Here is a 20,110-nt window from a genome sequence, read left to right on the forward strand (position 1 = left end):
CAGACTGTAGATATCTTTACCGGGCCGGGCTTGTGCGGCATTTGCGGGGCGATACCGGTCCGGACGCCGGATCGAGCGCTACGATTCACCTGCATTTGCCGTCTATCTTGCTGTTCAAATACAATGAAATCTCAATGATCTAAACAATCATTGGAAGGGATTCAATTCAAGCGTTTTTCTCCAAGTTAGAGTACAACGTCAGAATCAGTAAAGGCAGTCAATCCATCGATGTCTGTTGATGGTATGAGAAAAGGCGTCCGTCGCTGTGATTGGGGCGGCACCGTTCGTACTAAGAAAATTGTTTAACGGCCCCATGTTTTACCAACACGGACACATTCAGGCCAACCCATCCAACAGTCTTAGTCTTCGTACCTTGGTCACGTCTGAAAGGAATGAAGGAAAAGCTTAATCACATATTGTATCCCTCCAGAAACTGGCAAAACGGCACAGCGAAGGAAGAGTCAAGAGGTCACCTGTCACACGTGCCTCTCTCCAACTCGTAAGAGACGCGTGCCACGATGGGACATATGCCCGTCCTTGTCCCAAGCGATGGTGATATCCCCGGCTTGGGGCCTTGGGTTTCCCTCATAGACGTGCCGGGGCTGCACGGAGCGAAACCACGGGAAGCCACAGAGATCCTAGACTGCGTCCAATCTGCCCCCGGCATCCCACCATCCCATGATCCCACAAGCTTTTCCCCTTCTTAGCCAAGCCCACCCCGTTTATGTTTCTCCAATTCTTCCTAGACCTCAAGAACTCCGTAATGAACTCACCCCCTTCTCCACATCATCCTCCTCCCCCGCACCACACGTGGGTGCATATATGCATGTCCTGCTGCCGGGATTCTTCCTTTGACCCCCTTGTGCCGTCCATTCTTTTTTTCTCCAGTCCATTGCCCCCAAACTCTGCTCCGACTCGGTCCGCTTCGGATCGAGGATCCCCTTCACTGCGGAACCAGGCTTTTTTTGCTGTTGGAACTTTGGTGTTGCTGTCGCTACGCCATGCCACCCAGCAGTTGCGATGGAGCCACTGGATAATGACACGATCAATGAGCCGTCGAGGAAGCGGCTGAGGACAAGTCATGCGGTATGTGAATTGCATTTTCTTAGGGTCCTTCAAGCAAGCAGTTCACTCTCTTCCTCAGTATCGTATTGGGGCAGACCAAGGTGTCGCTTCATGTCTATTACCTATTCCACTGTCACATTGAAACACCAAAAAGAGTTCTTCACGAACATTACTGCAGCCGAAAATACTACACGCTTGACTGTTTTCGTTGCACCATTGCGAAGATCTTCACTCATTTCAGTGTACCGTCTCTTTGAGCTTAAACTCTTCTCCCCACATGCTCTGTGCGGCTACCCAGCCGAGAACCCGAAAAGCTCGCTGACAGCGCATCACATACTTCAGTGCGATACATGCCGCGCAAGGAAGATCAGGTACGTGGACGTGGACCAAGACGGCCAAGCAACCCAGGTCGAGGCCGAACCAGTCCCTCGGGACAGCATCAAGATTAACGAGACTGAACTGTACAGATGCAACGGCAACACGCCATGCGCATCCTGCTCTGCGTCGCATCAAGAATGCACCTATGGGTCCGAAGCTAATTCGTAAGTGAAGAGTCCGGTCCTCTCAAGAACCACACTCCCTCATCTCCGGCGCCGTGATCCCCGGCGCAAAACACCGACTTCTGGACGCTCGGGAGAGCCTGGACTCTGGAGAGTAAAACTTGCTTGCTGTGAGTCTAGAATCTGACCATCACGTCATCAGGCGCGGGAAGAGCGACCTCATACTAGAGGGTGTACTCAGGGTGGAGAAGTTTCTTCATGAGATGAAGGCCACCATCGTCAGTCCCGTCTCCTCCACGTTCCACTTTTCACCGAACCCATCTCACGATGGTGTGTTCAAGGGGACGGCGCCGTATGCCGATCACCGTCCGTCCGTGGTCTCTCCGGCCCTCCGATCCGCTTCGCGGGGATCCTTTTCCGGGTCGCCGCTGAACGAGATCCATCACCCACAACGGACACCCATCTCGGAGCCGCAGTATCAGAACAATTTTGAGAATGCCGTGCTTGACTCCATGCATACGAGTACCACGGAGTCTGTACTGCAATGGCCTCACTTTGACGCCTTTCCGAATATGAGGGACGGATACGTGCCCATCTTCCACCTCGAACAGTCACGGCCCGCGGTAAAGACGCGAGCAACCCCCGTACACCCTTATGTGACCGCGGAGGACATTGATGAGATCATCGAATCGTTTGAGCACACCATCAACTTCTGGTATCCGACCATGTCTCGCGGTCAACTTGAGCAAGTCCGCAATCTGATCTCGGATGGCATTCCCGAGGGAGACAGCATTCTCGTCTGTCTTGCGCTACTAACCATGGCGCTGGGGTGTGTCGGACTAGTGACTACGGGATTGGCGAGCACGTCGCCGTTGACCGAGGAGGATCGAAAGCGAAGGGCCTCCAAAAGAGCCATGGGTGACATGTACTTTGACAGCGTCTTGAAGAAGTTGCACGTGGTGCATACTAATGTCGGAAGCACGGCAACACATTGCCTATTCTTTACAGCGTGAGCTCGGAACTTCATTCGTATGTCGAGTTGGAAACAGCCACTGATTTGATCTCTAGAATGTACTTTGCCTTCCTCCGTCGGCCATTGCAAGCATGGGAATACATCAATGCGGCGTCGGCAAAATGCCTCTTGCTTCTGTCTTATCCACCAGAGTCCGAGTCCGCGGAAGACCAAGAACGAATCCGGAGGATCTTTTGGTCTTGCTACATTCTCGAGAGGTATTTTTCGAGACCTAGAACTTGACTGAATCCACCAGCTGACACATCTCAAGTGACTATATGGCGGAGCTTTCTGGGCTCCCGCAGTCAGGCGTCGCCCGCATCGAGTCAACGACCCCTCTTCCAGGAGAATACAGCACACACAAAGACTCGCAAGTCGAAGAGCAGTCATCTCTCTACTTCCTCGCCTGCATCTCCATGCGCCGCCTCCTCAACCGCGTTCACCAGCTTCTCTACGCACGTGGAACTGGCGCAGCCCTCGACCACGCCCGCTTCCCTTACGTCGTCGCGGAACTCAATCACCAGCTCGATGACTGGCGCGAGGTACTCCCTCCAGCTTTCGCATTCAGCGTTGGGTTCAATGAAGTGGGGAACAGCCAAAGTACCGCGACGGAGCACGGAGGCTTCTTACGCCAGAGGTATCTCACTTGCCGGAGTGTGATTTACAGACCGTACCTGATGTGGATGCTGAGTGGCATGGCTGGTGGGAACGGCGCCAGCTCTGAACTGCTGGTCAGTCAAGATGCGCTGAAGAACTGCAAGGCGTGTCTGGATGCTTGTTTGCTCCATATCCTCAACTTGAGAGGCTTTGGACAGACGGTCATGGTCGACACGTGGATCTGTTCTCTTTCGTAAGTTGTGAATCGTGACTGTTCCGCACTGAGACAACTTGGCTGATGCGTGAACTACAGTATGGCTGGCGCAATGCTTGTTCTGCTCGCTGCTTGCCGTATCCCGGCATTGAAAGACATGATTGGGCCGGAGGTACTGGGAGCTGGCGACCACTTGAAGCAGCTTCTGCAAGGCTGGCAGAGTACTATGGGCGAGCCTACGTCTCCGAGCGTGAACCAGGCGATCCGGATCATCAGTGACGTGGACCGTTTCATCCGGGAGGTCTATCGAGCTGGTGAATCATATTCCATGAGGCGACATCCATAGCTCGAGTAAGAAGGGAACGGTCGCGGAGCAGATCATCTCAAAGTAAATGTTCATATCTGGTACATACATGTACAGAGTAGGGTATGGCAATTGAGCAGAATACAGAATTAAAGAAATCATGCAAGCATGCTAAGCCTGGTATCGCGCTCATCCATCCTGAGGGGGTAAGGTCAGGTGTCCCAGATCTTCCCATCCCCGTCCCTCATCTTTACCAACAAACTACTTAAACCGTTTCAATCGATACTGTCCATATTGCCTCAGTCCTCCTAGATTGTTGCAAGCATGTTGCTCTCCCGTCAACCGCCGCGCCATCAAAGATCAATCTTGAAAGCGACAACACTGCCAGCCATGAAACCGGTGACGAACAACCACGCCTTTCTCTCCCCCCTCTCTTGAGCCGGGTCAATAGCGACCAAGACAGCAGCCGCTGCTGACCGGGCCCTTGTGCCATCATCCTCGAACACCAACCTCTTCTCATAACCACCATCGCTGCCCGCAGCCGGCTTGACGTACCAGACAATCGACCCAATATCGGACGAAGTGTTGTGGACTTGCTTCGGGATATCAATAGGTCGCGAGAGGCCGGGGAGCACGAAGCCGCTAGCATCGAAGGCCTCGGTCTTGTACGGATCGTCAAAGTAGCTGGGGTTGTCAATGTACGAGTCCACCTGGACGGACTCGGCAATGTTGATGGAGGTGTTCTTGGAGTCTGAAGACGCCTCGCCGATGAACATTTCGCCGCCGGCGCAGTTAACGACTAGGATTTCTCCGGCCTTGCGACCGTGGCCCATGCCGTTATTGTTGCGCATTCCCGAAAGAGCTACCTCGGCCTTGATGCCTTCTGTGGGGACCAAGGAAGACATCTCTTCAATGTGAATGTAAATGGTGTCTGTCCAGGTGGTACCTGGCCACACATCCTCGATGAGTCTCCCGACACCATCGGGATAATAGTGATCGTTGGTTGCATAGAATGTGTTAGGATCCTTGATGAAGATGTCGTTGGGGGTCTTCATCAGCGGGTGGATGACGGTTCGCAGATGCTTGACAGTGGATGATCCGAGGATGTGGTGAAAGATTTCCACGCGCGATTGAGACTTTTGGGTGACTTTCTGAGAGCCCTGGCCTCCGACTTTGGTCGCTAGATAATCTGGGTGTGGCACATGGTTGACTGCAAAGATGTAGACTGCGTCCGCCTTCTTGGGGTCCGAGATGACATCGATGCCATGAGTGACAAAGGTTGTGTCAAAGTTCTCAAATTTGAGTCGTCTTTGGGTCATGTCCTAATCAGGTAAGTTAGATGTCTAAGACGTTGGGCGCTACTCAAAGTTTTAAGGCCATACCTTGGGATCAATGACGTGAAGAGAGCCCTTTTGTTTGCTTCCCGTGAGTGGATCGTCAAGGGTGCCCAGACCGGGGAACCATTTGCCACGGCCCTCTTCATTATCTTCACACGCAGTGAAGAGTAGACCGCTCGGGGTATGGTAATGAATATCTTCGCAGTGAATCGTATCGTCAATGTAGATGAAGTCTCCAGCTTGCGCCACTGGGGTGTTTAGCTTCTCTCGTCCGATTCCCGCAAGGGCAATTGTCCTCTTGGCTGCGGGAGCATAGTTGTAGCCTCCAAAAATGGCGAGGCCGGCCACCAAAACGGGCACCAATGCCGCCATGTTGCCCGCTGATGATGATGAGGATGATGAAATGAGTCTGACGGATCGATGTGAGAAGCAAGCTGTAACAGAGTACCGATTCAACCGGCTTCAAAGTAAGATATATAGCAAATGAAAAATTGAAGTCATATACATGTATCCACAGGTTTTCCGGCGGTTCAATGGTTGCCCGTCGCCGAAATCCGGGCTCACGGGGTTCAAACAGTCAAGGTGAGGGGGTGAAAGTCCGTGATGTGGACGGAGAGAAGTGCTCGGGGACCATGTGAGAACCGCTAAATAGCGTTCAAGGTTGCGGGAGTGGAGGTGTCTCGGAGCTGAATACGTCACGCGTGCGGAGGAATCCCACCAAGCATGAGGGTATTCTCCAGGCTACGCAGTTGGGTAGTTACTAGTAGTAGAGCAGTTCTCCAAACAAACCTCGGCTTAGTCGAAGCTGCTTTTACTCCAATTACAAAACAAATGGAAGCTAAGGTAAGCAGGAAGGATGCCATCCTTGTATCCAACCGATTGGAAAGTCGGGTCGATTAATAATTTCTGCTGTCTACTTGTGAACACTGAACCGTAACTTCGGCGGAGTTGTTGAAAAGGTCAAAAAGAGTGGGTTTCCGAAACCGAGAATCGAACTCGGGGCTATGCCTAACCTCTCACAGAGATGAGAGGGCATCATGTTGGCCACTACACCATATCGGATATGCTTGATGAAAATTCTCACTGGGGATTGGAACAACTTGGTGGGAATTGGGACAAGCTGGAGATTCTCGTGGTGGGTTCGGTGGGTTTGGTGGGTGACGAACGGCCTCTCGGCGAGATGTGCGAGCCATTTGCAACATGAAGTGGGTTGACGATCAGAAAAATCAAGGCAGTAATTTGAAGAAACCCGTCTGTGTTCTCTCTGCTCCATAGGCGCCACTTTCTGCTTGGCAAATAGTTAATACTCGGTCAACGTAGTAATGGTAGAAATGAAAGGGCATCATAGAAAGAAACAGAGTCAACTAACTACATCAAAGTTTTGTCACCCGTATGGCTATAAAGAATGGAACCAGAACCTTTGGTTTCAGAGCCCATGTAGCACGAGTCTAGTGGAAGACCACCCCAACTTCCAGCGGCGCGCGGTGGTTAGCTCCCGAACAAACACAAGACGAAAGGCCCTGAGAGCAGTGATGAACCAGGTTCATGAGAAAAGAGTCAATTAAATGGGACTCTGCAGACCCTAATTATCGCGACAGGAGGGTCCGCAGCTGCTACGATAGCTCACATGCCCTATTGGGAATCGGCTAAAGTCCTGGTTGGTCCAAGGTTTAGGGGGAGCTGTGGCCAACAGTCCATTGTGCGACAACTCTATTCTATCCGTCTTTGACCAACACGAAGAAGAAGAAACCTCCGAGTGGACCGTTACGCTTGTCAGGTTTCGGTGAGAGTCTTACCTTGACTAACAAGGCGGTTGGCATAGACCTTGAGGCTGCAAGAAGGGACCACGATGACACTGTTTGCGCCATAACGGCTGGTTGTGTGGCTACAAGTGTAAGTTCCTTTCCCGACAAAGCTATCCAGTCTTGCCCTAGGCATTTATCTGAGAGAAACTTTGGCAAGACCAAGGTAAATGTTCCAGAGTAGCCATCGCGGGAAGCCTGGATACCTTGATAATGCCAGCCGCGTGTGAGCGAAAGTCAACACCCACACCATTTTCCTATAAAACCACATACTGGAGAAATCCATCAAGGAGCCTCACATGGAGAGTTTGCACAGATTTCTACGGTCAAACCCCAAGAGCATCTTTCTTTCCCTCTTCTTACCGAGGTTCCTCGCGCGATACTCTATGACCCTCGCTCTTCAGACTTATGCCACAATCTTCCAACATCCTTCTACCCCCAAGCCTAACCACCAAAGAAAGAACCTCGAACGACAACCCGACCAGCAACAATGAAAGTCCCCACCGCCCTTCTCCTGGCCCTGCTGGGCCTGACATCCTCCGCCATCGCCGATGGAGGCAAGAAAAATGGAAAGTTCCGATGCAACGACCGCAAACACTACCTTCACAACGTCGGAAAACGCTACCGCGAGGAATGCACAGGCATCGGAACGACTGTTGGCTCCACCCAGGCCACCGGCCAGTGCAGGATCACCTGCGACCACCTCCCCACCTACGCCGAGTGGGCCAAGACCTACGAGAAGGACGTGATCCAGAGGAAGCTGGAGAGGGAGCTGAAGGCGCAGCGGGAGAAACAACGGATGGAGGAACTCGCGAAGAAGCTTGGCGTTCCTCCTATTCCTGATGCTCTTGTCGAGGGTACGGCTGCTCCGCCCGTGATAGAGACGGAGACATCTCCAGAGGAGCCTTCGAATGTACTCTCTCCTCGCTTCGAGCCTTCTCCCAACCCCGAGATCACCACAGCACCGACTCCAAACTCGGCAGATGTCGAGATCACAAACACATCGACCAGGCCGTGCAAGCCCAAGGAGATCTCTGGCTACGACCCTCTTTGCACCCTTACTCGCAGAATCCCCCGATACTCCAAAATCCAAGCCGCGCACTCCTCTTCACTCCAGGAAGCGGCTTCTTACCCTGCAAGAGCCTGGCGCTACGGCGGAATGCACATCGATGCCAAGCCTACCTCCGCGGAAAAGATTGTCACCGTCACCGCCACCGTCGAGAAACCTGTCACCAAATGCACGTCGTCAGCAAACCCTTCAACAACCAAGGCCTCGACCACTAAGGCTACAACTCACAAGGCCGCCGGTAGCAACACCACTCCTACCCCGACAGCTCGTCAATCCTCAGTAAAGAAGCAGACGACGGCGACGAGCAAGACTACCTCTTCGGCGGAGGTCACCAAGACCGTACATGTAGCCTCCAAGGGCTCATGCAACGCTATCATCTGGTCGATGCTCGTGGTGTGGATCGGTGTTCAGGTCCTGTTCCTGACGGTCATGTAGTCAAATCGATCATAGTTGAAAACTTATGAAAATGATGGGAAGAGGTTCGTCTGATGCGAGAGATAAACAGGAGTTGGGAAAAGTGGTTTCAATACCCATTTAACCGTTAACAGTGTCGTTTTTCTTTTTCTATAACTAGCAGTTCGCCAGTAATGAATAATACTTCGAGTAACCAGCGGCATCTCGTGTACATGATGGCTGTCGCAAGACTGTGCCTCGAGAAAATCCACATTCTCGGAAAACATGAGTACTTTTCATTCTTGGTTGTTGTCAACCGCATATCTCTATCCAAGGAAATCTAACGTAACGAACTCGTTCAATCATAAATACCGTTCTACCTCTGAGATATCCTTCTCGATGAATTCAACCACCATGGACAATAAAGCCAATCGTCTCTCTCTCCAATCACCTACTACCCCCACTGGAGTACCCGTTGCCACCCTTCTCCCGCATCTCCTTCTCGTTCGTCATTGTCCGGCTGCCGAGGGTAGGCGAGGAATCGAGCGCAACGCCGCCAATGGTGTAGTAGTGGCCAAACACACGGCTCTCAAGGTCCTTGGTGCCGCCGTGGACCTTGTGCGCCACACGCCGGAAGTAAACGCGCTTCGCCCACTTCCACGACTCCACGCCCATGAAGAAGAGCACGGCGCCGACGAAGACGATGCCCCACTCCCACGTAATAGGCGCGTGCTTGAACACCTTGGTGTTGAGCACAGGAATGTAGGTAAGGGGGAAGATGGTGATGAAGCCGATGAGGATGGCGAAGAAGAGGAGCTTGTTGCGCCAGGTGTCCCAAAACCATTGGGTGAAGTACTTTGTGCTCTTGGGCTGCATGCGGAAGAAGGAGCGGCGCATGTTGACCATCTCCCAGGCGAGGAAGAGGGCCATCCAGGTCAAGCTCGCGAAGCAGGTTGCGCGGGCGCGGAACACGGTATCGCACTCGTCCGAGTAGGTGTTGTTACAATTGCTACCGAATTGGCCGTTGCCCCAGCCGAACATGACGAGTACGAAAGATGCGAGGCAGAGCGTAGCGGTCCAGACACCGTAGACAAGCATGTCGAGCATCAATTCCAAGGTGAAGACGCCAATTTTCATCTAGAATCGGTCAGTATTGTGTACAAGACAAGGAAAACAATGGTGCAGGGAAACTTACGTCTTGGGGAGGTCGGTCCATGATGTCCGGGGCAGCGACTTCGAACCCGAGAGCCATGTCAGGAAGACCAGAGGTAATCATAATAATCCACATGACCTCGACAGGTGCAAGTGGGAATACGGAAAGGCCACTATCATCCTTGAAGGCCAAGCCGATAAGAAGAGTCAGGGCCTGGGCGACGTTGCAGGCCAACACGTGCAAGACGAACTTTTGGATGTTATCAAACATGCGACGACCTTCCTCAACGGCATTGAGAATTGATGCAAAGTTATCATCGGTGAGGATAATATCGGACGCCTCTTTGGCAACATCGGAGCCGCTCTCACCCATAGCAATACCGACGTCAGCGCGCTTCAAACTGGGAGAGTCGTTGACGCCATCGCCAGTCATGGCCACGAATCGCTCGCGTCGGTGGAGGGCCTCAATCATGCGGACCTTGGTCTGGGGGGCACAGCGAGCGACAACCAGGGGGAGATTGGGTAGCTTATCGATGTCGTCGTCCGAGAGCTTGTCGAAGTCGTGGGCAGCCATAACCATCGTGTTTGCCACGCTTGCTGAAATCTCGTTCATGCGCGTGGGCAGAATGCCGACCTCAAGGGCAATAGCACGAGCAGTTTCGGGATGATCGCCGGTCAGCATATGAACGCTTACACCAGCCTCGTGGAACTTCTTGACGGAAGGGCCGGATTCAGGTCTGGGAGGGTCGTAAAGACCGATGAGGCCACGGAAAGTAAGGTCCTTCTCGAAGTTGGCGCGGTCGAGGTTGTCATGGTTGTCAACGCTGCCAATGTCAGACTTGCTCGCAAAGGCCAAGACGCGAAGTCCAAGGCGGGCGAGGGCTTCCATGTTGGACAAAATGTCCTGCTCAATGTCCTTGGTAAGCTCGACGACATCATCGCCCATTTGAATCGTAGGGCAAGAAGAAATGACTCGCTCGACAGCACCCTTTGTGAAGAGCCAAGTCTTGTTACCAGACGCTGCCTTTGTCTGGGTGTCTTCGAAGATGACGGACATCTTCTTGACATCAGAGTCAAAGGGAAACTCGGCAATTTGCTGCCAGCGGTTGGAATCGCCAGCGAGACGGAGTCTATTCCAGTTGAAGCGGGATGCGAAAACCTGAATAGCGATCTCGGTAGGATCACCACGTGCATGCCACTCTCCCTCGGGGGTTTTGTGTACATTGGCCAAGTTGGCGAGGGATGCGATATTGAAGTAGTCTGTGAGAGCGGTGCTCTCCCTGACACGATCCTCGGCGTCGGCATTGGAGAACGGCCCGCCATCACCCTCCTTGGAACTGAAGTTGATATCCTTGGGCTGGTCAGAGCTGTAGCCGAGATCTCCCGTCGTGGGATTGAAGGGCTCGTTGGTGTTGCTGACGGAGAAGGTACCCTTTCCAGGAACCCAGGCCTTGCGGACGACCATCTTGCCTTGGGTCAGTGTTCCGGTCTTGTCAGAGCAAATGTCTACAGATGGATTAGTATTTCCGTTGATACTATGCGTGGAGTATAAACCTACTCGTAACACCACCAAGGGCTTCTAAACTCTTCAGCTGTCGAACGATGACGTGACGCTGTACCATGCGTTTCGTGCCAGCAGCCATGGTAATAGTCAAGACGACGACCAGTGAGGCGGGAATCATTGCGAGACCAGTGGCGACGGCGTAAATGACGACCTCCTGCGTGGTGTTGAACTTGTTTGCACCCAACACAATCAGAGCGCACACAACAGCGGTACCGAAGAGAAGGATTGCCAACTTGGATAGCTTCCTTTGCAGAGGCGTTCCAACGTTGACGCCCAGGAAGCGTCCGACAGCATCGGAAAGAGTCAACGTCCATGCCTGAAGGTAGCGACCAAAGGTGGCAGAGCCGTCATCCTTACGCTTGACTTCTCGGCGGCGTGAGTTTTTGCCCCGAAGGGCGGCAGCAATCTGACCAATTTCGGTATACATGCCAGTAGCAAAGACGATACCGCGGGCACGCCCTTTTGTAACGGTTGAAGAGCTGTAGGCGACGTTGAGGCGGTCACCAGGTCCCGTCTCATCATCAAAAGTCTGAGCAGCCTCCTTGCGGATGGGAAGAGACTCTCCCGTGAGCAAGGCTTCATTTGTTTCAAAGTTGACGGCCTCAATGATGCGAACATCGGCGGGGATGGTGTCACCAGTCTTGAGCTCGACCATGTCGCCAGGGACAATCTCGACGGTGGGGACGGTGATGTTGCGGCCCTCGCGTACAGCCTGAGCAGTGGGTGAGCTAAGAGATCGAAGGGAATCCATGGTCTTTGCGGCCTTGAACTCTTGATGGAAGCCGACAGTAATGTTCAGGAAGATGACACCTGCGACGACACCTCCTTCGATCCAAGACTTGATACCAAAAGAAGCACCCATAGCCAGGATCAGGACCTATTTGAACGACCAGATCAGTCTACTGCTCTCTCTTTAGACGACTGTGAATGCGAGGATGGCATACCAAAGTCATTGCGTTAGCGATTTGTCCAATAAAGATCTTGACGGGCTGAACGCCCTTATCGGCGCCGAATTCGTTGCGGCCATACTCTTCAAGACGAGCCTTAGCGTCGTCGGGAGTCAAGCCGTCGTCTGGGTTAGCCCTGAGCTCCTGGACGACTTCCTCGGTAGCCAGAGCATGTGCCGGCCGGGACATGGGCTTATTAGATTGGCCGGAGACGTGGTTGGCCATGGCCTCGGCCTCGGGATCCTTCTTTCCCATGTTGGCAATTGTTTACCGGGAGAGAGGGTGAATAAATTGAGCGTGAAAAGCGATTGTAGGAGCGTCGATGTACAATCTTCCGGACTACCTTACTGTGGTAGATTATCTCCGGGAGGTGCCAAGAGCGGTCTTCGGGACCAATCAAAGTAGAGGGAAGTATTAGTCTTTCGACAAACACGGGTTGGAACGGGCAAAAGTGTGAGTGCTCGGCTCTTATCCAGGTTCAAGCACTTCTACCCCCTTAAGGTCAAGAGAACAGTCAAGCATGAGTGGGAAAGATGAGGTAATGGGCAAAGGTCGCGGTGAGACTTTCTCCTGATTGTGTCGAGAGGGATGAGGAACAAGAAGCCAAAATTCGAGAGGGGAGTTGGGAGAACATGTATACATGTACTTGGAGACCCAGGATGGAGCATCGTCTCTGGGCGTTATGACTTCATAACGAGATACCTAGACGGACAGTACGAGGGGGGGCGTAAAACGCCCACGTTTGTCGCTGCCACATCTAGGTATCAATCTTCTCGTGGTCCGTGACAAGAGTTCTCGTGGGTGTCGTGGGCGTATTCCTTCAGCCTTGGCGGCTCTGCGCGGGGCTCTGCTCAGGGGACCCCCAGGCTTTCCAACCTGTTGGAGCAGTCTGAAGCTGTTTGACCGAAAATCGGTCGTGAACACGCGAGCGGTTCAACAGCACGCAATCCAGATCTCGGTTGATCTTGACGCTCTCGCCTGCCATGTTGAGCCGCCGAGACTCTAGGCAGCGGGTCTCATTCTGGGCAACCCGCTCCTCGAGAGGCTGAGAGCGGTGCTGGGCGTTGTAATGGAGAATATAATTGGACCCGCCAGAGACAAGAAGATGGAGGAGGGGGTGGGTGAGGTTGAGGGATCGATGCTTTCGGTGATGAACTCGGCTGCGCCCAGAAAGATAGAAGACGAGAGTTTCTGCCTTCTCCACTACGCCACGGCCAGTAAGACATCTCTCTGCCTTCCAAGAAACATCCATTGTGGAGATCCCCTCCTTCTAGAAGGTTGTTAGTCGCAGGGGTACTGTCACTTCTGCAGTAGTGTATCTGCAATAGCGCCAACATCGTATATTGTGGTTGGCCGTCGACTGTACAGTATTCCCAAATTTTAGGCTGTAGGTTGACAGGTCTGCAGAGTGACACCGGCGGGCTTGGGGTAAGGCCGAGTCTAACTGTCACTGAGTCGACTCCGGGGTGTCCCATATCTACTCCGTATAGATAGGGACAATAGTTTAGAGATGAAGGCTGCCACCGAGCGATGATCATGGCTATCGCAGGGATGTGTGTACATCCAAGAGAGTGCCGAGAAGCTAGTTTGTGTCCTGGGCAGCGCGGTTGATACGTTGGATACAACTCTTCAAGACTCATGTTTGATAGAGGGGGTTCGCGACGAGGGGATCTGTGCCAGTTTCCCCGCCGTTCTCCAATCCCCCTCCTGCCGGCTGCGCGGCGGCCAACTTCTCTTCCTGCTCTTCCGGCTCCTTCATGGCCAGGACCCAGACATGCCGGGTCTGGAGCTGTGAGCGACGGGCGCCAGAAGGTGACGCACACACCATGCGACGGCCGCACCACCTGGTTAGGAGGCCTCTCAGTGCTCTACACGACTATAAAGCGCCGTCTGTTGTCCGGGTCATGACAGGTGAGCGGGTGAATTGTTGAACGTCTTCGGCGCCGATGGCAAGACGCCGGCACCGTCACAGTCGCAAAGGCCCCCGATATCTCCGGCCGCTCTTCAAGTTTCCCCCAGCCAGCGCGATCAACTTCGAATCGGTCGGCGGGGTCCGAATTTCCGTCGACCCGGACGCCCGTCTTCAAGTCGCACCATGTCTGCACCGCGCAACACCAGTAAAAGTCCTGTCCTCGCCATTCCTTTCTTCCTCTCTCTCATTACCTGCTTTGGACCCCGCGCACGAGAACGCCTGCCCAGACTTTATTCAAATTACCGCTGCGAGGGATGTGGAGAGGGCGAGCGTGAACCGGGATCTTGACCCAGTATCCCCGACTCACGGCACTCCGGGCGCAACACGGGCGGGGGGAGAACGGGTCTGCCCAGAAACACAGCCACCCCGAGTGAGACGCCTAGATACTGGGCGAGAAGTGCAGAAGCCTGATTTGGAGACTCATCGAAATGTGTCGAAAGATATCGTGAGCCCCTCAGATAGGCCGGTGATTTTCTGGGCATGGGAAGACAAGACCGCGAATAGCCCGGCCTATCCATCTACAACCACGCCTTCCCGCGTATCATGCCAGTGCATGTTTGCGGGATACTCGGATCAGGGTCTTTGCCAAAATCCTTCCAGCATACTTCATCGCCTTTCTCCATTCGGTGTCGCCAGAGACACCAGTCAGCTGATGGTATTGGATGGCGGACATCTTGGCCGCCCCGAGGTGGACATGCGATGTGGGCTGCGAGTAGGAAGAGTTGAAGATCTGGTAGGTCAGCCTGCCAGCCAAGGGATGCCGGGCAACTTGGCGGTTCTTGGCCGTTCAACTGGGCGCCGGCGCCGCTCCTCCAGAGTCCACTTTCCTCTCCTCCAGCGCCGCCGACGGCTCCTGTGTGGATGCTTCCTGTTGTTCTGTTGTTGGACTGTTGGAGTAGACCTTTCCTACCTCCAACCCACGGGAACTCCACGGAGGTTCATTAAAGTGTTTCCAACTTTCCGGAGGGGTAGGAGTGGAGTGGAGGGGCACTCCCTGGTGAAAGCCTTTGTCACCCCAACATTCCCCCGCCCATCCACTGAAAGGTAAGGATATCTAAGGCCAACCCCTCGGTTGCTTCGTTTCTGCGTTTCGTCCCAGCCTCTCTACAACTCGGTCTCTTTGCCCAGGAGTCCAGACTTCAGACTCCTTTGCTCTCCATTTGGGAAACAGAGACAAGGTTGAGAGGTGTTCCGCCGCTTACCAAGGATACCAAGCCCAATATCCCACGCCAGTTTTACGTCACAAACCAGGGCTATCTTTCTCGACCCCCAGGAATAATTGCACTCCAACAGGCGTCTGATTCGGTGCAGTTTGCAGCCAAGGATCTTGGCCCACGAAGAACGATATGGCGAGGATTTCAGGCCGGGACGAACAGAGGAAGTGAAGGTTAATAAGGCATGTGTGGCCTCGTTGGCAGGGACTCATCGACTCAACTCATCGTTATCTCAAGCAAACGACGAAGAAGGCTGGGCGCCCAGCTATGAGAACACCATAACTGAGCGCCAGTGCCCTTGGTCAAATGAGGGGTATTGGTGGCTGATGGCAGAGAGCTCGCATCTGGCGTATCACCAACTCGGCTCTTGACTCCAGCCATTCATGACGGTTCTGTAGGTAGACCTTGTCGGCCTAGGTAGCGTTCGTTGTCATCTGATCAACCTTGATTTCGCCGCCGCTCGTTGGCATTCTCTGAGTTAAATGGTCGCCAACGCCGCATTGCTCACAAATGCAATGCGCAATTTTGGAGGCCACAACACAGCCCGTAGTTGACAACGCAAAACTCGCGATTAACCCGCGCCAGAAGCTGCCAACCGATATTGCTCTCAAGTCGGGCAAGGAGTTTGGCATGCCCTTCGTTGGGCACCCACAGGCCGCATGGATGAACTTGGCATAATTTTGCTCACACTTTTCATGGTCCTTCTTGTCTGCGGGCCGCTGTACAGACCGTACTGAACCCCTCTCTCCCAGTCATCAATTGCGACGAGGAGCTGACGAGCACACGTGTCGATAGAGTCCGCATCACGTATCTGCGCATTCAAGACCGTCGTAAATACCATCCTAGGACATCCAAATTCCAAGATGCCCGACGAAAACTGAGCACGGTTTCCGAGTGCAATAGCACTACCCTTGAGGGTTTGGATCTTGAGTCGAAGCTCAATCAGCATGACTCGGACCCGGAATGGTGCGTATCTCTCGCCAAGTCGTTCACAGAGGGGAAGGCCTTTTGCTGTGAGGGGTGCGCTATCTCCGCAGGGGAGGCCGATGACAGAGTTCATCAATGCATAATCCACCGAAGTCGCTAACGCTGTCACCGATAGTCCCATCTGCATTGGTCCACTGTTCGTCTCAAACACTTGCAATGCGGCCGGAGCAGTACCGACGCAAGCAGTCAACCTGAATGCCCCCGATTCCGGTGGGGATACCTGTGTTCCAGAAGGAAGTGGGGGGGAACCAAGCCGGTATACGGTCGGAAGGAATGAGAGCTGTGATGCGAAGGCCGTACTCCGACGTTGGAGGATGCCGTGGCCGTGGAAGAGAAAATTGCCCGCGTCAGCCAGCGAACCGTCCGAAGATGATATTTTGACGCTGAAAAACTGCCAACATACTTTCCACGCCAAGTGTCTCTCGTCATGGTTTCTCATTGAGCGGTTTGACTGTCCCGTCTGCCGAAGTCAATATTGGCAGACGCGGGAGACCCGAGCGAGGGCGGCGACCGCACCGGCGGCGCCGGTGCCGGAGAGCGGGTCTGTTCAAGACGGGTCAGGCATCACACCACCAGTCCCGGCTCGGCTGGCGGCCGGCCGAATTGCAGTGCGTGTGACGTGATGCCGATGCATGTTAGCTTGGAATAGGTATGGTTCGTCACCTTTCTCCTCGTGGTTTTCGAGATACCCCAGCGCAATGGAGCAGGTGTCGATTCGTGTACTCTGGTCTTGCTTAGTTTTCAAAGTTTGTACCCTCGTGATTCAAAGCACCTTTGCTGGTCATTCGTTCATGTGTAAGTGCAAGTATGCAGTCGTTCCGCAAGGGTCTTGTTATCCATGATCGACAGGCAGTGCTGTTTTGTTGCGGACCTCACGAGATGGCTACCTGAGTACTGTTCAACCAGCCGGGCATCACGAGTAGGAGTTGGTTGAGGATTCATCGCTCTAATGCAGCGCCTGAGCTTGAGGAGGGCAGCGCCGAATCTGGATGCGCATGGCTAAAGATAGCATGATCGAAAAATGAGGCACAGAGACGCAGACGTCAGTGCGTAACTCGATTATCGTACGAGAGGACTACCAAAGGCCCAAAGATTGCAGGTATTGCCGATAAGTATTGGGAGCGTAAGCCAACCACGAGGGAGCCAGTAAGCGAGAGTTGGAGGACATCGAGATCGCATCGTCATGGAGCCGGAGGTTTTGCTCAGCTCACGGACCAGAAGGTCTGGGGGTGGCGCACGGTGAAGCTGGAGGCGCAGGGATTGGCTGCCTGGTACATTCGTTGACAAGATGTGCAATTGAAACGGGAATGCCACGATCGGATGGTTGCTTGTGTTCGTGGCAGCTGGCATCCAATCATCGAGGTAACCTGTATCGTGCATGTTGGTTCAGCTCTGAGAATGGCATAACAGCCCCGGGTTTGCACTTTGCCGGACAAACAGCTGCGGCGATGTGTACATACTCCGTAGACTATTTTCGTACGAGTGCTGCAAGGCAGGCCGCAAGTTCGCAACTACCAGCATGTATCTTTTGAGGTGGAGTCTCAAGTTCGAACCGTTCTTCGCTTCGACAAGGAAGGTGAGCTCAACTTGCGCAGGATGCTAGGATGATGAATAGGTAATAGAACAAGTCGAACGTGTGTGGATGACGGAGCTTGTGTTCCTGGGTGGTACTCGTATCGGCACGGCTCGAACGTCTGCCTACTAGCGAAAGAAGCAGCGACTAATGATGGCACTAAGATACGGGGTGTTAGTGATGGCCTGGTAGACGCGTCTGATGTATGCAGTATGGTACACCTGTAGTATGGTAGGCTTGCCAGCTTGGTGTCGCATTGCCTTGCCTCGCGCAGCCCATGGGAATAGTCTCTGCTTAGATGGAGGCGCCAGGAGAATCCGGAACGCATCGAAGTTGCCAACGTCTTAGCACTCGATTATGGCGGTCTAACTCGTCGTCTCGCCCTTTCGTCGGCGCGCGTGGTTCTTCGCTCTTGAATACCTACTGCTACGTGGATATCAACATCCCTGCAGCCAGCGGGTGCAGTGATACGATGAAGACTTGAGAGGAGGGGGAGAGGAGAAAGGCGAATGATAGGCCGTGCATGTCTCTGCCTCTGTCTCTGGTAATGGGACGATGAGGTCATGGCCCTGAGGCTGAGATGTGAAAGATGGGTGGACTGTACTGTGGATGCGTGCCGTTATGGAAATGTTTTGCGGCAAATCTGCGATGGAAATCCAATGTCGATCCCACACATGGAGAATTGGAGACGGGGAATTGAACATGCAAATTCCACCCGCTCGGTTCCAGTAGGTTCCTGCCCGGTGTCACGGATGTCCAGGCCCGCCTTCCTCCCAATGCTTCACATTTCACATTGAAGAAAGAACTGCGTGCCCCAGGTGAAAAAAAGAGACAAGTGAGGTACTTGCTATTTGGAATTTGCTACGATAGGAACTTCCTTCCCGAATCTGAAAAGGCATCGGACTAGCACTTGCCATGCACTCTCGGCTTGACAATAGAAGGAAAGCACAACGGAGGTGTCGGTCGTGCCAGTGACGTCGGAGCTCCTCCTGTTGATTTAGTCGAGGTGCGTCTGCGCTGCTGGAGGAATGACGCAAGACGTGTGGTCTGTGCTCTCCACACCTACCTCATAGCTCTGGAGAGGCTTGACACCCGACTGCATCGTCCCTTCCTTCCGTTCCACTTCCACGGTTGCGAATGCGCTTTTCCATCCTGTGCTTGCTTCTTGCTTCCTCTCCTTCTTTTCATGCCAGGATACTGTTAGAAATCATCCTTACTCATCGGGTAAGCGCTTTCTTCATCTTTGGTTGAATCTGGACTGTGGCGTCTAAACTGCCTCATTACTCGTGAGGCGGTTTCGCGTCTGCTCACTTGTTTCTAGAGCTTTTTTCTCTAACCTGACTCCATTGATCCCACGCGTCATACCTCAAGGGGCGAGCTTCGGACCGGAATGTGGTACCCTATGGGACTTGGTCCAAAATAAAGTAAGAGAAGAAAAAAAAAGAAAAAAAGGTAAGTCTAGCACAGTTAGCACAGCACGTAGAGGAGAGGCAAACTCGAGGTTGAGCTGCCCTAACCTTACCTCATCTCACCTATTCCTCCCTCTCACATCACAGACATGATTGGAAAATGAGGTTGAGGGAGTGAGTAAATAAGGTAGGTAAGTGGTGACATGTTTGGGGATCCAGAGCACCTGCCTTAGCTTCCATTTCCAATTCCCATCCTTCCCGTCCATTCCCCTACCCAAGGTAGTACCTACCTCGAGCTAAGGTAGACACTTGCCTACTTTACTAGCCTGTTCGCGCCAAGGTACATGGCCCTTTGTACTCCCGTCCGACCTCTTTCTCTCGCATCGCTCGGTCTGTGGCTCCGTTGACCTCATCGAAGTTTTTCCATCTCTTCGTCTTTGCCTCTCTCTCACTCCTCCCATCCTGTCACTCTCCCTCTGTCTTCTCTGCCCTCTCATCTTCTCATCCTCTGCTTCACTCAATGCGCTGTACCTGACTTGACCAATCTCGCATCAGCTCAGACTCAACTCATCCCAAATCACCTACTCTTCTTCTGCCTTTTCATTCAGTCACGTTGCGCCTATTATCATCCTTCATCTTCCCGTCCTCACTCAAGGGCATCATCCTGAACAACCACGCAAACATCCCTCGACGTACCTCACTCGACTCGGAATCCGGTCACCTGCAGCAGCCCAAGGTGTCTCTACGTAATTCGCATCCATCTGACACCCGGCCATCCGTATTACCTTAGTTCCCACATGGCAAACATCCACCCTCGAGCATAACTATCCTAGGGTTCTATACTACTACGCGCTTTCACATCCATCACCTTGCCGGACCACTTCTCGCAAGATCCGCCCGCTCCTCCCGTCATTCATTGACTGCATGAGGAGCTTTTCTTCCGTTACGGCCAATCATTTGTTGTATACTCGACGTCTGGTTCGTGCCACGAGCCCTCTC

At 53.3% G+C, this 20,110-nt stretch overlaps 7 protein-coding genes and 1 non-coding gene across 8 annotated transcripts; 4 read left to right on the forward strand and 4 right to left on the reverse strand.

Moving 5' to 3' along the window:
- The first annotated feature begins 773 nt into the window (after positions 1 to 773).
- On the forward strand, positions 774 to 3,857 carry BDP55DRAFT_676428 (C6 zinc finger domain-containing protein). Its single transcript, XM_060575820.1, has 7 exons — positions 774 to 1,086; positions 1,408 to 1,436; positions 1,533 to 1,607; positions 1,768 to 2,574; positions 2,634 to 2,795; positions 2,849 to 3,427; positions 3,488 to 3,857. The coding sequence occupies exons 1-7, from the start codon at positions 1,021 to 1,023 to the stop codon at positions 3,732 to 3,734; spliced, it is 1,965 nt and encodes a 654-aa protein (XP_060425320.1). The 5' UTR covers positions 774 to 1,020; the 3' UTR covers positions 3,735 to 3,857.
- Positions 3,858 to 5,641, reverse strand: BDP55DRAFT_590273 (serum paraoxonase/arylesterase). Its single transcript, XM_060570916.1, has 2 exons — positions 5,075 to 5,641; positions 3,858 to 5,014 (listed from the first exon to the last, which is right to left on the reverse strand). The coding sequence occupies exons 1-2, from the start codon at positions 5,399 to 5,401 to the stop codon at positions 4,046 to 4,048; spliced, it is 1,296 nt and encodes a 431-aa protein (XP_060425321.1). The 5' UTR covers positions 5,402 to 5,641; the 3' UTR covers positions 3,858 to 4,045.
- A 363-nt stretch (positions 5,642 to 6,004) lies between these two features.
- Positions 6,005 to 6,091, reverse strand: BDP55DRAFT_t277. Its single transcript has one exon. It is a non-coding gene; the product is annotated as a tRNA-Glu (tRNA).
- Positions 6,092 to 7,168: 1,077 nt separating this feature from the next.
- BDP55DRAFT_296785 (uncharacterized protein) lies at positions 7,169 to 8,347 on the forward strand. Its single transcript, XM_060566590.1, has one exon. It carries the CDS (start codon positions 7,322 to 7,324, stop codon positions 8,333 to 8,335), a length of 1,014 nt encoding a protein of 337 aa, XP_060425322.1. The 5' UTR covers positions 7,169 to 7,321; the 3' UTR covers positions 8,336 to 8,347.
- A 393-nt stretch (positions 8,348 to 8,740) lies between these two features.
- On the reverse strand, positions 8,741 to 12,211 carry BDP55DRAFT_732373 (potassium/sodium efflux P-type ATPase; the record flags this gene model as incomplete). Its single annotated transcript, XM_060579935.1, has 4 exons — positions 8,741 to 9,430; positions 9,489 to 10,951; positions 11,004 to 11,886; positions 11,954 to 12,211. 4 exons carry the CDS (start codon positions 12,209 to 12,211, stop codon positions 8,741 to 8,743), a joined length of 3,294 nt encoding a protein of 1,097 aa, XP_060425323.1.
- A 565-nt stretch (positions 12,212 to 12,776) lies between these two features.
- On the reverse strand, positions 12,777 to 13,749 carry BDP55DRAFT_753118 (uncharacterized protein; the record flags this gene model as incomplete). The annotated part of the gene is made up of 1 exon (XM_060580687.1): positions 12,777 to 13,749. A coding segment is annotated over one exon (777 nt), but the record flags the coding sequence as incomplete, so codon positions are not given.
- Positions 13,750 to 13,902: 153 nt separating this feature from the next.
- On the forward strand, positions 13,903 to 15,320 carry BDP55DRAFT_635968 (uncharacterized protein; the record flags this gene model as incomplete). The annotated part of the gene is made up of 2 exons (XM_060572842.1): positions 13,903 to 14,661; positions 14,973 to 15,320. 2 exons carry the CDS (start codon positions 13,903 to 13,905, stop codon positions 15,318 to 15,320), a joined length of 1,107 nt encoding a protein of 368 aa, XP_060425325.1.
- Positions 15,321 to 15,662: 342 nt separating this feature from the next.
- On the forward strand, positions 15,663 to 16,970 carry BDP55DRAFT_296779 (uncharacterized protein). Its single transcript, XM_060566589.1, has 3 exons — positions 15,663 to 15,872; positions 15,938 to 16,108; positions 16,245 to 16,970. The coding sequence occupies exons 1-3, from the start codon at positions 15,802 to 15,804 to the stop codon at positions 16,750 to 16,752; spliced, it is 750 nt and encodes a 249-aa protein (XP_060425326.1). The 5' UTR covers positions 15,663 to 15,801; the 3' UTR covers positions 16,753 to 16,970.
- The last annotated feature ends 3,140 nt before the right edge of the window (positions 16,971 to 20,110 follow it).

This window comes from Colletotrichum godetiae (genome assembly GCF_030913485.1).
Source record: "Colletotrichum godetiae strain CBS 193.32 chromosome Unknown BDP55scaffold_48, whole genome shotgun sequence".
Taxonomy (NCBI): domain Eukaryota; kingdom Fungi; phylum Ascomycota; class Sordariomycetes; order Glomerellales; family Glomerellaceae; genus Colletotrichum; species Colletotrichum godetiae.

What these genes read in the sequence shown, in the direction of transcription:
- BDP55DRAFT_676428 (XM_060575820.1), top strand. Translation starts at nt 1,021, where the DNA reads ATGGAGCCACTGGATAATGACACGATCAATGAGCCGTCGAGGAAGCGG. An exon ending in TATGGGTCCGAAGCTAATTC is followed by an intron (nt 1,608 to 1,767) that starts GTAAGTGAAGAG and finishes TCACGTCATCAG; the next exon opens with GCGCGGGAAGAGCGACCTCA. An exon ending in CATTGCCTATTCTTTACAGC is followed by an intron (nt 2,575 to 2,633) that starts GTGAGCTCGGAA and finishes TTTGATCTCTAG; the next exon opens with AATGTACTTTGCCTTCCTCC.
- BDP55DRAFT_590273 (XM_060570916.1), bottom strand. Translation starts at nt 5,401, where the DNA reads ATGGCGGCATTGGTGCCCGTTTTGGTGGCCGGCCTCGCCATTTTTGGA. An exon ending in TTCACGTCATTGATCCCAAG is followed by an intron (nt 5,015 to 5,074) that starts GTATGGCCTTAA and finishes TTACCTGATTAG; the next exon opens with GACATGACCCAAAGACGACT.
- BDP55DRAFT_296785 (XM_060566590.1), top strand. Translation starts at nt 7,322, where the DNA reads ATGAAAGTCCCCACCGCCCTTCTCCTGGCCCTGCTGGGCCTGACATCC.
- BDP55DRAFT_296779 (XM_060566589.1), top strand. Translation starts at nt 15,802, where the DNA reads ATGGATGAACTTGGCATAATTTTGCTCACACTTTTCATGGTCCTTCTT. An exon ending in TGCGGGCCGCTGTACAGACC is followed by an intron (nt 15,873 to 15,937) that starts GTACTGAACCCC and finishes ACGTGTCGATAG; the next exon opens with AGTCCGCATCACGTATCTGC. An exon ending in CATGACTCGGACCCGGAATG is followed by an intron (nt 16,109 to 16,244) that starts GTGCGTATCTCT and finishes TGTCACCGATAG; the next exon opens with TCCCATCTGCATTGGTCCAC.